The sequence below is a fragment of the Diabrotica undecimpunctata genome, chromosome 9, assembly GCF_040954645.1.
Source record: "Diabrotica undecimpunctata isolate CICGRU chromosome 9, icDiaUnde3, whole genome shotgun sequence".
Lineage (NCBI taxonomy): Eukaryota > Metazoa > Arthropoda > Insecta > Coleoptera > Chrysomelidae > Diabrotica > Diabrotica undecimpunctata.
In genome coordinates, this window is record NC_092811.1 from 90423835 (window position 1) to 90437750 (window position 13916).

Genomic DNA, 13916 nt, shown 5'->3' on the forward strand with positions numbered 1-13916 from the left:
CTCTGCACCAATTCAAACGTTAATGACAGTGGTCCTCAGTCAAAGGAAGTCGTAGGCGGAATGAAACCAGTCCAAAGGCTCGAATGCGACGGTATAGTGTACGCATACTAACAGGTCTACCTACTACTCTAAACCAATGGTCAACAATTTGACGCGTAGTAGCAAAACGGTCTCGCAGAGCCAGTAATACAAAGCGCCTATCTTGACGCTCTGTGGTACGCCTCAGTTGACCAGTCTTCTTCGTTTTCCTCTACCTTCGTTTGTCCACACACGACAGACACGCATAACCGTCATTGCCGTACAATTAACACGACGGCAAATTTCGCAATACGACAAACCCATATCTCTATAAGCAATAATTCTAACCCTGTCAAAATCGCTAACATGGTGGTAATTTTGGTATCTTCGAACTCGAGACAAAAAATTAAGTTCAAGAAATTATTCCTTCTGGGTGTAACACTTCTAATGTCACTGAGTATATACATATGTACACAGATCGAAGCCATAAGTTTTTGAAAACCATTTGGTCATTTATTGTTTCCATAATTCTAAGGAATAGTATTTTACTTTTTTACTACTTTCATTACAATTAATTAGTACATTACAACTACCTATTTAGTTTTTAAATTTATTTATATTGTTTTCTAATTATTAAATAAACATTAATTAATATAGCGTTATTAAATATATGTTTCCATTGACAATACGCATATTTTGAGTAAATTAGTACATACTTACGCGCATATTTTTTACTTTTTCTTACATATTTGCCCAAATTTAGTCAATAACTAGCCCTCATATTCCTTTTAGATCCACCAAAAACCTGTAAAAGATTTTTTCAGCTGTTTTTTCCTTTACTGGCCTATTATTACAAAATGAATGTGGAGGTCGTTTAATTCCTCGACAATAAGGATACAGAAAAAAATCAAGAAGAATAAAGCGTCCTAGTTAAAAAAGTGAAAGTCGTCTATTTCGTACATTATGCAAGGCATCTTATTTATTAGATATAAAATTCGTTCAGATAATTCATACTAAGCTAAAAATTATTTTCGTGTTATTATATTTTCTTATAAGTCACGGATTATAGTAATTTACGTAACAAGTTCCGAAAGTGATATTTTACGAGACGAGTAGGAAGTTTCCAGGGCGAGCCGTAGGCGAGTCCTGGAATCCTGCGAGTCTCATAAATATACTTTTGGATCGTGTTACGTACAATATTTTTTCTGCAGCCGTTTTGTATGTTAAAAAGAATATGTGGATAAACTTTACTTATGAACTTGTATTAAACACTTTCAAGTTACCCTCGTGAATTCAACATTAGAAAAATCTACTTATGAATATTAATAACACAATTAATACAATTATTTACATTGATAGTTAAGATATTAACATAAGTGGCAGTATTGAAATTAGTGTTAGACGTATCAGTACGTTTACTATTTTTTGAGATATTAACTTGATTGCGGCCATTTTCAATCTGTGAAGCTATGTGAATTTTATTTCTTAAAGAATTGTCTACGTATCCCTCTGCTACATTAGTTGATTTCCATCTTTCGCGTCTTTTCAAGTTGGTTATAGTACCACCACTATCAGCCAGTTAAGTGGCTGAGCTTCTTCAACGTCACTATCATTTCAGCTTGTTCGCAAATAATATGTATTAATATTCTGTACCTGGAGTCGATCCGGTTGTTGACTAATGTTTCTTCTATTGCCCACAGTTCTACGCTATCAAAAGCTTTTCCATAATCTATAAAAGCCAGACATAATGGGAGATTGTATTCGTTAGTCTTTTCTATTAGGTTTTTAAAAGTTTATAGATGAACACAGGTGCTGTACCCTTTTCTAAATCCGGCTTATTCTACTGGTTGATAGCCGTCAAATTTAATTGTTAACCTGTTTGTAATAATCTTTGTAAAGGTTTTGTAAAGTTATGAAAGAAGTGAAATTGGTCGATAATTTTTCAGGTCTGTGGTGTCCCCCTTTTTGTATATTAGTATTGTTTAAGCAGTATTCCAATGTTCGGGTATGTTGCCTTCGAATAGACATTTATTAAATAGTATTTTTAGATATGTGATGGTTTCTTCTCCGTCTTACTTCAGCATTTCTGCTAGGATTCCATCGCCTCCAGGAGCTTTATTCCTTTTTATTTCTTTTACTGTTTTTTCTATTTCTTCGTGGCTTATTTCGGGGATCACTTCTGAGTTGACATTTGTTATCTGCCTTTTCAAGTTCTGCTTTGAAGAGTTAGGGGGATCGTTTTTGGAACGATACAGATCGGCGTAGAACTTTTCAATTGAGTTTGCTATATTAGATTTACTTTCTTCTAGTTGTCCTTGTTCATTTTTAATGGTTATTATGTTTTTCTTTCCTAGTTTCGGTTTGGTTCATTTGAGACTTCGGTTTTTCTCTATCACTTGCTCTATACGGTCTTCTTGATGTTTTTTTAATGTCTTCTTTTATCTGTTTTCTTATTACTCAATTAAGTTCCTTAAATTCTGCAGTGTCTCTTTTGTTTTGTCTCAAAAGATATTTTCTTTGTTTCAGCATGTTTTGTGATTCTACACTTATTTTGGATTTTCGTTTCCTGTTAGCGGTTGCCACTTCTGAGCTTGCATTTAATAGTTCTTTTGTTATGACTTAAATTAAAAAATTAAATTTTTTCATTTAAGCTAAGTACCAGAGGCGTACGACAGGGAAAAATGAATGGTTGAACCCTCCCAAATTCTACGCCACTGGCGGAATTGCTATTTTATCACAATTTTTCGATTATCACAGATCTTTTCATTAATGTATTAATTATTATGTCGGTGTTTTTCGGTCACAGGATTGCATTTATTACGCAGATAAAATTTTGATCGCTACTAGAAAAATATTGTGGATGATAAATAAAAAAAATCAAAATCGTAATTTTATTGAAAAAAATCTTTATACTAATGAGGCCAGATGTACACGTAGAGGAGTATTTAATTGGAGAAACAGCCACACTGAGAGTGCAGTACGGGTAAGATACGGCAATGCTTTTCTTATGGAGAATAAACGCGCAGGGTTGTCGGTTTTCTCCCGCTGTTGATTGCTCATTGTCTCAGAGGACCGGCTTTGATAAAATGCATCTGCTGGCAGTACGAGTAAAATATTTTATATCATGTATACGTATACAGTAGAATAAAAAGGCATTGATGAGTTATTGACAACGAAAACTATGAATTTGCATATAAAACGTCAGCATGAGATATACAATTGAATCATATTCATAAGAGTAACATTTGAACACCTCTTTACAAGAACAACATACAATAACTCTAGTTTTAATATTTTACATAAAATAGAAAAAACCTACATAATTTCTAAGAAAGAATTTGGAAACTTGGAAATGATATTATTTATAGATATTATATATAATATTCAAATTTCCAATTCTTTCATAGAAATTAGATTTTTTCTATTGGATGTAAAATATTAAAAATATAGTTATGTTGTTTCTATAAATAGGTCTTCATTTCTTTTGTAAAACTTCTGCTACAAATTACCATCATTAACATAATCACCTAAATATGGCCATAAACTTGTTTGTCATAATTAGTATTTGATAAACTCCAAGCTTTCCCTATTTCACCCCCTACCCATCCTTAGGGTGAAAGTGCTTTTGAAAAACAAAACTACACTTCAAAATTTAGTCCGAGTTTCAACAGAGAGCATGGAGTCCCATAAGTTTAAATCCGGTGAATTATTTAACGGTTGCGCTAAACTCGTAGTGTTAAATGTGTTGTGTTTTTTACAAAATACGGAACAACTTAATGTAAGTGCTGCCGTAAGACGTACTTCGTTGATGACTGGTGTTAGCGAAAGAAGCATTTACAATTTCAAAAAAGAAAAAGAACAGAGTGGAACGTTGAAATCGCCAAAAAAACGTAAAAAACGAGTGTGTCAATCAAATTCTAGAATATTCACATATGACGAGGGTGTAAGAAGTATTCTACGGAGAATTGTTTTTCTTGGATATTGGGCTGGGTGCACGGAAATCGAGTTACCGGAGGTTCCACCCGGTATATTTATAGCTATCAAGAAATGTAATTTAAAATACATTTGTTAGTTTAATAAAGTATACAGTTTTATAATAAAATTCTCGCTAAAAACGTAAGGTCTTTTTATTCAAATTCATGCCTCTTATTTGGCTACTTGAAGGCAATTATTTTATCAATATATTATTTTATAATAAATAACAGAGCCCGGCGTAGAGATCTGGGTACGGTTCTGTGACTACCACTTGGACCTGTTTGTATCGCCAAGCACAAGGCGTGAAATCCAGGACCCTTAAGCTAGCAGGGACACATGAGCGGAATCCAATTTAACCTACGTAATATTTTTTCACCCATTTTTCACTAATTTATTACCACCCTAATAATTTTTCACCACCAAACCAACCTTAAGGGGAGCGATTCTGCTAGCTTAAGATTCAAGCTAGCAGAATTCAAAAAAAAAACTTTTTGTTGATGGCATATTTTTTCACCCATTTTTCACTAATTTATTACCACCCTAATAATTTTTCACCACGAAACCTCCCTTAATGGGGGCGATTCTGCTGGCTTAAGGTTCAAGCTAGCAGAATAATAAAATAAAAAATCTTTTTGTTGATGGCATATTTTTTCACCAATTTTTCACTAATTTATTACCACCCTAATAATTTTTCACCACCAAACCAACCTTAAGGGGAGCGATTCTGCTGGCTTAAGGTTCAAGCTAGCAGAATTCAAAAAAAAAACTTTTGTTGATGGCATATTTTTTCACCAATTTTTCACTAATTTATTACCACCCTAATAATTTTTCACCACCAAACCTCCCTTAATGGGAGCGATTCTGCTGGCTTAAGGTTCAAGCTAGCAGAATTCAAAAAAAAAACTTTTTGTTGATGACATATTTTTTCACCCATTTTTCACTAATTTATTACCACCCTAATAAGTTTTCACCACCAAACCACCCTTAATAGGAGCGGTTCTTCTGGATTAAGGTTCAAGATGGCAGAATTCAAAAAAAAAACTTTTTGTTGATGGCATATTTTTTCACCCATTCTTCACTACTTTATTACCAGCCTAATATTGTTTTACCATTAAACTACCCTTAAGGGGAGCCATTCTGCTGGCTTGCGGTTCAAGCTAGCAGAATTAAAAAAACATATTTATAATATACCACAGTGTTTTGCTAGGTTTTTACGAATTTATTACCATCCTAGTAATTTTTCACCCCTTAACTACCCCTTGTGATAAGTCAATAATTCTGTTAGGTTAAAATTTAACGTGAAAAAAATCTTTTTTACAATTTCACTATCCTCTACTTATAACTGACATAAAAAAGTATTTTTACCCTGATAAGTTTCCATCTCTAAACCAATCTTATTTGGAAACGTTCCTGCTAGCTTAATATTCGAGCCAGCGTAATTAAAAAAAATTGTTTATGATATACCACAGTGTTTTGCTAAGTTTTTACGAATTTATTACCAACTTAGTAATTTTTTATCCCTCGACTAACCCTTAGTGGAAGTCAATAGTTCTGCTACGTTTAAATTAAAGGTGAAAAAGTTTTGTTTTATAATTTTACTAAATACTATTTATAAATAAAATAAGAAACTCTCGGGTTAGTTTTTACTAAATGTTAACCAACTTCACCAACTCCACCATCTACACATTTACGCTGGTTGAATGCAAAGCAAATCTTTTCGGAAATATGAGATACTACAGTATCTAATACATTATCATCCTAGTAATTTTTCACCCTTTAACTACCTTCTATGAGGAGTCAATAATTCTACTACGTTAAAATTTAAGGTGATAAAAAATCTATTTTTATAATTTTACTGTATTCTACTTGTAACTGAAAATATAAATTGCTTGCCTGGTTTTTACTAAATTTGATCCACCCTTATAATTTTTGACTCCCTAAGCCTCAGTTAATGGGAAACATTCAACAAGATACACATTGACGCTAGGTGAATAAAAAATCTTTTTGAAAACACAAGAGTGCTCTGCTAGAATTTTACTATATTTTTAGCAGCCTAGTCATGTTTTTCTCAACTACCCTAATTGAAAAACATTTTCAAATGTTATTCTATACTAACTAATATGTATTTTTCAATGTTTAAATATTAAAAATATGAAAACACTTTATTCCAAAAACTATAAGTTTTACCTGTTTTAAAAAATTGACTCTGATTCGAGTCGTATTACATGGCTAAGCGAAATCGAATCGTTAGTCCCTTTTATGAATATAAAATAACTGAAATCAAGTTGAGTTTGAGTAAATACAATGGAATTTTTATATTTCACAGAATAAATTACCAGGTAAGAAATATTCAAATTGAAATAATTTTATTACGTCTATTACATTATTTATCTGATTGTAAAGGAGGGTCGTCGGGACCGTGCGCACCTATTGTTAAAAGATTTGTATTCATTAGGTAGATGAAAATTTGAAAAATAAGTTAGGTATTTAATATTTTAATATTATTTAAATAAGAAGAGTATTAACGATTGGTCAAAACATAATTTTAAGATTAGGTGTATAACATAAAGAATTTATATTGGAAAACATTTTAGGATATAAATATTTTAAGTAGGTATATTCAAATATGAGACCGAAATTACCGGTTGGTCAGAACAGCTGATATAGATTATTTGCGTAATAAAATAAATTTATATTACCAGCATTTTAAAAATTTAAAGATATTTGTATTTTAATTCTTTGTCGATTTTTCATTCATTGTCAGTTGAATATAGGTAAAAATTAAAGGTTATTACAAAAATATATTAACTTATTTATTTTTTTTTATGGAAATGTTTAAAAGAATCGCCCACGGAGAGATCTGGTTTCTCGGCACAATCCACACACTCATAAATTGGGTTTTTTCTTATTTTCAGGATAGGACATACTCTGCATCTTTTCGTTTTCCTTTCGCGTTTGTCCGATTTATTAGCAATTATTTATAGGTAAATGTTCGCGTGCGATATTCCGTCTTTCTTTGCCTTTTTATAAATTAATTTACGAATTAATTCTAACCTTGATATCGTCTTTTATGTCTTTTGTTTAGTATATTGTTTAAAACTAAGTCTAACTTTCCACGGTACCATCGATTCATCTAGCGATAATTCTTTTACTGGATAACGCAGAGCAGTCACTTTATTATTAAAAAGTCTATAACTGTTCTTATTCTATAAAACCGATCTTTAGGAATAACATTCGGTCCCATTGGATTATGGATGAAGATTAAGCACCTTAAAATTATAAGAAAAAGATCTCTTCCGATGTTCTGCAAAAAAGATTTTAAGTTGAATAGTGGATCTGTTTTCCAATAACCCTCCAATCTTGAAATCCGTATGTGTCAGTGTGGAAGATAATTCCCATAAATACTAGAAATTCAAATAAGGAAAGTAGTTTACATCTTTAAATGCTAGAATTTACACAAACACCAACTTCACCAACTTTTTTATATGCTAAACATTGCAATATTGTTGTTTTGTACATTGCCTATTTTTTAACAAAATTTTACAATTTAAAAAGGGATCATTCCCGTGAGTTGGCTGTATATCATATAGTTAAAAAACTCGAACATTGAAGTAAAACACTGCTGTGATTGGTATGTTTAATTAAATTTTAAAAATCCTAAAGGATTAAGTTCAAAACGTTTTTGGACTTATCAGTCCATCTTCAGTGAAATTTGTAATACTTTTAGTAAGTAATTAATAAGTAATAGGTAAGTAGTAATTTTTAATTAAATATACCAATTATTACAACAGAAGTGTTTTTCACACACACACACACACACCGTGTAAATGTATTGAAGTATTTTTGAAAAAAACAAATTTATTTAATTTTTGTTAAAGAGGTAGTAAGGGGTGAAAAATTACTAAAGTTGTAATAAATTCGTAAAAACCTAGCAGAACACTGTGGTATATCATAAATATTTTTTTTAATTCTGCTAGCTTGAACCGTAAGCCAGCAGAATCGCTCCCCTTAAGGGTGGTTTGATGGTGAAAAAATATTAGGGTGGTAATAAATTAGTGAAAAATGGGTGAAAAAATATGCCATCAACAAAAAGTTTTTTTTCTGAATTCTGCTAGATTGAACCTTAAGCCAGCAGAATCGTTCCCATTAAGGGTGGTTTGGTGGTGAAAAAATATTAGGGTGGTAATAAATTAGTGAAAAATTGGTAAAAAAATATGCCATCAACAAAAAGTTTTTTTTTGAATTCTGCTAGCTTAAACCTTAAGCCAGCAGAATCGCTCCCATTAAGGGTGGTTTGGTGGTGAAAAATTATTAGGGTGGTAATAAATTAGTGAAAAATTGGTAAAAAAATATGCCATCAACAAAAAGTTTTTTTTTTGAATTCTGCTAGATTGAACCTTAAGCCAGCAGAATCGCTCTCCTTAAGGTTGGTTTGGTGGTGAAAAATTATTAGGGTGGTAATAAATTAGTGAAAAATTGGTGAAAAAATATTACGTAGGTTAAATTGGATTCCGCTCATGTGTCCCCGCTAGCTTAAGGGACCTGTGAAATCCGGCAATTGTGCATTCCTATATTAGCCGTACTGCTCTCTCGGTGTGACATTTTCTATAGAATCACATTTTTAACATGAATTTAAAATTAGTGTATGATGCGGTATATTTAAAGATAGTTTGTGGGGTCCTTATGAATTACCAGTAAATTTGAATGGTTACTCGTATTTACAGTTTCTACAAACTACACTTTTCGACTGTCTAGAAGATTTGTCACTTAATCAAAGAATAAATATGTGGTTCATGCAGGATAAAGCTACGCGTCATTGGCCTTTAATAATATGGAACTATCAGCAATTTCCTCATCGTTGGATTGGCAGAGGTAGTGAAGTTCGGTGGCCGCCTACAACACCCGATGTAATCACTTAGATTTTTATTTCTAGAGGTATACAAAATCACTGGTATACTCAAAAGAATTAAATAATCGTCAATCACTATGGCAGCTAATAATAAATTCCGCTAATTTTATTACCAATCAGCCAAACATATTTTTTAAAGTTAGAAGATCGTTTAACGGAAGAATTCATAAGCTTTTTGAGGTAAATGGGCTTTACATCGAACATCTGTTATAAAAGGTTTAGTTAAAATGTGTTTTTTGATATTTTCGTGTTACTAAAATTGTCGTTTTATTTAGATTAAAACAAAATAGTTCTTTTTAGAACCACAATTTGTTTTTAAATGTTGAATGCATCTATTCATTTAAAGAAATTTCAATTTATAACATTATGTTTTGTTGTTGATAGCGATTAAAATTTGATTTGCGTAATAAATGCAATCGTATGACCCAAAAACACTGACAAAACTAATGCATTATCTGTACCGCAGCACTTCAAACCGCATAACTTTAAATATCTCGGAAAGTAATGGCTTTATCGTTCCCTGTAAAGAATATATTATTTACACAGAAAGTATTGGAGAATCTAAAAATTGCGCTAAAATAGCAATTCCGCAAGTGGCGTAGAATTTGGGAAGGGTAAAGCTTTCACTTCCCCCTGTTGTACGTGTCTGGTAGTAGCCAGAACCGTTTATTTAATCTAATTAAGCAGGGTGTACACTATCTCCACTTCCTGCTACAAGTAAGTATGACAAGGATATGCCAAATAGTTTTAAAGTACTGGGTACAAACAGTTTTTAAATTTTTAAATAAAACACCCTGTAACTCAGTAAGGCCACATTTTATTATTTAAGTTATTTGGGTCAAATCTTAATATTTTGAGCTCAGTAATCTACACTTAAAATATTTCCAATTATTAATGAAAAAGCATTTTTTTTTCTAGATATACTTTTTTCTTTAATTTGCATTTTTCTTTTACTTTCTTGAAGAACCTTGGCGTTTTGTTGTGAAATTTCTTATTCCTATTTATTGTCTTTTCGTCGAGAGAAGTACTGAATATACAAAGCCAAATTTATCTTAACATTTATACAACTAACCGCACTTCCTTCATTAGATATGGTATTTTTTTTTGTCTTTACAGTGACCAAATCATCACGACACAAATTGGCTTGTTTACCGGTAGGATGCGCACATACACTGATACGCGAGCACTAAAAGCGGCACTGATCACAATGGCTGGGTGCTGTTGAAGGCGTAACTCCCACTGATGTAGGCTCTGTCAGGATCGTTGAGGTAGGTCCAAGGGGTCATGTCGCTTCAATCTCTTCGCTTGTTGGTTGTTGAGAAGATTGTGTGCCAGGGTATTAGGATGCACCCGCAACCTGTTTTGATATTGTTCAGAGGATTTTTTGCACTCTTCAGAGACTGTTAGTACCTGAAGATCTCTATGTATTGCATCATTCTGGATATACCAAGGTGCATTAGCGATTGTTCTCAGAGTTTTGGATTGGAATCTTTGTATTATCATAATATTAGATTTGCTAGCTGAACCACAGAGCTGTGAGCCATATGTCCAAATGGGTTTTATTATTGTATTGTATATCAGCAGCTTGTTGTCAATCGTTAGGTGAGAGTTTTTTCCCAACATCCAGTAAAGTTTTCTGTATAAAATTCCCAATTGAAGCTTTTTCGTCCATATATGTTTGGTCCAAGTTAGACGTTTGTCAAGGTGAATACCTAAGTATTTTACGTCATGCTTTTGGGGCAAAGGATGTCCATTGAGGTTAACTTGTGGACATGTACCTCTTCTTAGAGTGAATGTAATTTGTGTGGATTTTGAGGGGTTTACTTTAATTCTCCAGAGTTTATGCCATTCATTTGTTTTGTTCAGATGTAGTTGCAGTCTCTCTGATGCTATTATTGGGTTGCTATGAGAGGCCAAGAAAGCAGTATCATCTGCGAATGTTGCAAGCGTTAGGTTATTGCTTATTGGCAAGTCAGCCGTATATATCAGGTACAGAATCGGTCCGAGCACACTACTCTGAGGTACACCAGATAGGATGGGGTAGAGTTTTGTATAGGCTTCACTATATTTTACCAGATATCTCCTTTCTGTAAGGTATGATTGAAGCAGTTTAAAGTAAGGGTAAGGTAAATTTTTCTTTAATTTGTACAGAAGTCCTGTATGCCACACCTTGTCAAAAGCTTGAGAGGCGTCTAAAAAGGCTGCAGTACAGTATTGCTTGTTCTCGAGATTACTTCTTATTGTTGTGTATAGTCTGTGAACTTGTTCGATTGTACCATGTTGGTTACGAAAACCGAATTGATGGTCAGGTAGGAGACACTTTTCGTCCAATATTGGTTTGATTTTTCGTAGCAGAAGTTTTTCGAAGACCTTAGAGATGACTGGGAGTAGACTAATCGGTCGGTATGAGTTGACATCTTTTGGATCTTTACCAGGTTTTTGAATGAGTATAATCTGTGCCACTTTCCATTGCAGAGGGAAGTAATGCAGACTAAGCATAGCATTGAAGATCATAGTGATTATTCTGTAACAGTCATTGGTTAGTTCCTGGAGGATCTTACCCGTTATGAGGTCGAATCCCAGAGCCTTATTGGGTTGTATCTCATTCTTTATTATCTGTTTTACTTTTTTAATATTAAACTTGGTGATTGGTAGTTCCATTTGATATGGAGCCCCAAGAAAAGAATTAAATGGTTCTTCTTGTTCTAATGGCACTACTCTGTTAAATGGACTAAATACTGTAGAAAGATGTTCAGCGAATGTCTCAGATTTTTCTGTGTCTGTTCTTGCCCATTTACCTTTGACATTTTTTTTTTAAATAAAACACCCTGTAACTCAGTAAGGCCACATTTTATTATTATTTAAGTTATTTGGGTTAAATCTTAATATTTTGAGCTCAGGAATCTACACTTAAAATATTTCCAATTATTAATGAAAAAGCATTTTTTTTCTAGATATACTTTTTTCTTTAATTTGCATTTTTCTTTTACTTTCTTGAAGAACCTTGGCGTTTTGTTGTGAAATTTCTTATTCCTATTTATTGTCTTTTCGTCGAGAGAAGTACTGAATATACAAAGCCAAATTTATCTCAACATTTATACAACTAACCGCACTTTATTCATTAGATATGGTACATTAACAAATTTTAAAAAACAGTTTAAGAGTTGACGAGTTGTAACAAATATATTCAAATCCTCTAGAATTGCAAATTATTTTACATAAATAACAAGCAACTCAAACCAAATCTGTATTCTTTACGCAATATACTACAACCTTCGTCTTGCCATTTAAATTAAAATTAAACAATAAAGTTAGGTATTTCCTTAACAAATATTCAAAATATGACAAAATGGTTTTTAAAGAAGCCTAAAATAGAACCAGCAAATTATTTAAACCTATTCAGTATATTCTATCTAATCTTAATTGTTTAAAATATTTCATAAATAATTAATGCTTCAACAAATATTCAAAGTATACTCAAATAAATTACTAATAATCTTAAAATAGGAGCAATAAATGATTTAAGGGTACCTATCTATCAGTTTATCCTATCTAATCTTAATTGTCGCAAGAATTAATTTTCAGTGAAATACAGAAAGTATGTCCTAATATTTAAGTTTCTTGTTTTATTCGATTTATATACTACTAGCTGATCCGACAGACGTTGTCCTGCCTTAGCCATACAAGTAGAAAAAATAGAATTAGGTCCATTTTTGGAAACCAATATATGGCGTCAATTTGACTTGGCCACTGGCGCAACACAATCCAGGAGCTTTACCTTTAAACTTAAATGCCTTGCAATTTAAACAGAGAACGTTAATTAATTTCTACGTTACAATTAAGTGCTGCTTGATGGGGATTAACTAGTCAGCTATCCCGAAAACAGAGATGGAACAACGGTGATCGGGCCAATAGATCCAGCGCACTTCCCTGAAGGCAATAATCTACCCACTCACCCAGACATAGCTATAACAAAGTATCTAAGACTCCAGACAGAAATACAGTCACTGAACGATGGAGCAGGCAACCGTAATTCTATCCTATTGGAGATTGGCACAAGGGAAAAAGTCTACCTTCCAACTCAAAAAAGGAATAAGACAAAATGACCAACCTTCAAAAGACTAGTCGGCGAAAGAATCGGAAACATCCTAACCATAACAGCCCAGAAGAGAAGCCAATAACAACAGTACTACCGAAGAGGAACATAAAAGCAACAGAGGTAGATTCGGATATATCAGCAAAGAGCTAAAGGAAATAACTAGGGAGAAGAACAGAGCAAAGAAAAGAGCCAGAAGAACAAGAGCCCAAAGAGACAAGAACAAAGCAAACAGACTAAATAAGCAGATCAAAGACGAGCTCCAAAAACACGCGAAAGGGAAATGGGATAACCATGTGAAGCAACAAGAAGAAAACAGCAAAAACATGGACCATGTGTGGAAACTACAGAAAATCATAAGAAATGATAGGAAACTTATGTCACCTCTACATGGAGAAAACGGTATAGTATACGCCACCGAAGACAAGGCCTAAGTCATGTGAACCATACTAGAAAGACATTATTCCATAAACAATCACCAACAAGAAGACTCTGACTTCGAAGAGGAAGTTGGAGATCATGGCATGTGATCAAAATCCATAAACCAGGAGAAAACAGCATTTTCCCACAGTACTACAGGCCAATAAGCTTACTATCAGCAGTCAGCAGTCAGCAAAATTGCTGAAAGAGTGATAGTCTTAAGGCTCGAAGAGGAAACAGAAAGACTACAGATGTTACCAGAAACCCAATTCGGATTTACAGCCAGACACTCAAGCGAATCAGGTACTCAGGCTACAAAATACATTGCAGCAGTCTTCAACGATAGACGACACTACACCAGAGCAGCTTTCCTAGATGTAAGCAAAACATTCGACAGAGTCTGGCACTAAAGACTGATATACAAAATGAAGAACTATGGGCACAGCAATGCCATGACAAAGCTACTCTCCTCGCCAACCGAAAATTCATGATTTGCAT

General features: G+C 33.1%; 1 protein-coding gene across 2 annotated transcripts in view; it reads right to left on the bottom strand.

Moving 5' to 3' along the window:
- LOC140450276 (probable ATP-dependent RNA helicase DHX35) overlaps positions 1 to 13916 on the bottom strand; it is a 332996-nt gene that overhangs the window by 142954 nt on the left and 176126 nt on the right. The window contains exon 1 of one of the 2 annotated variants that reach the window (XM_072543803.1): positions 739 to 759. The exons of the other annotated variant lie outside the window; for it this stretch is intronic. Within the exon in view, the coding sequence (XP_072399904.1) occupies positions 739 to 744 (6 nt within the window). The 5' untranslated portion in view covers positions 745 to 759. Of the gene's footprint in view, positions 1 to 738; positions 760 to 13916 lie in introns of those variants that run through there. 2 annotated transcript variants of the gene reach the window in all.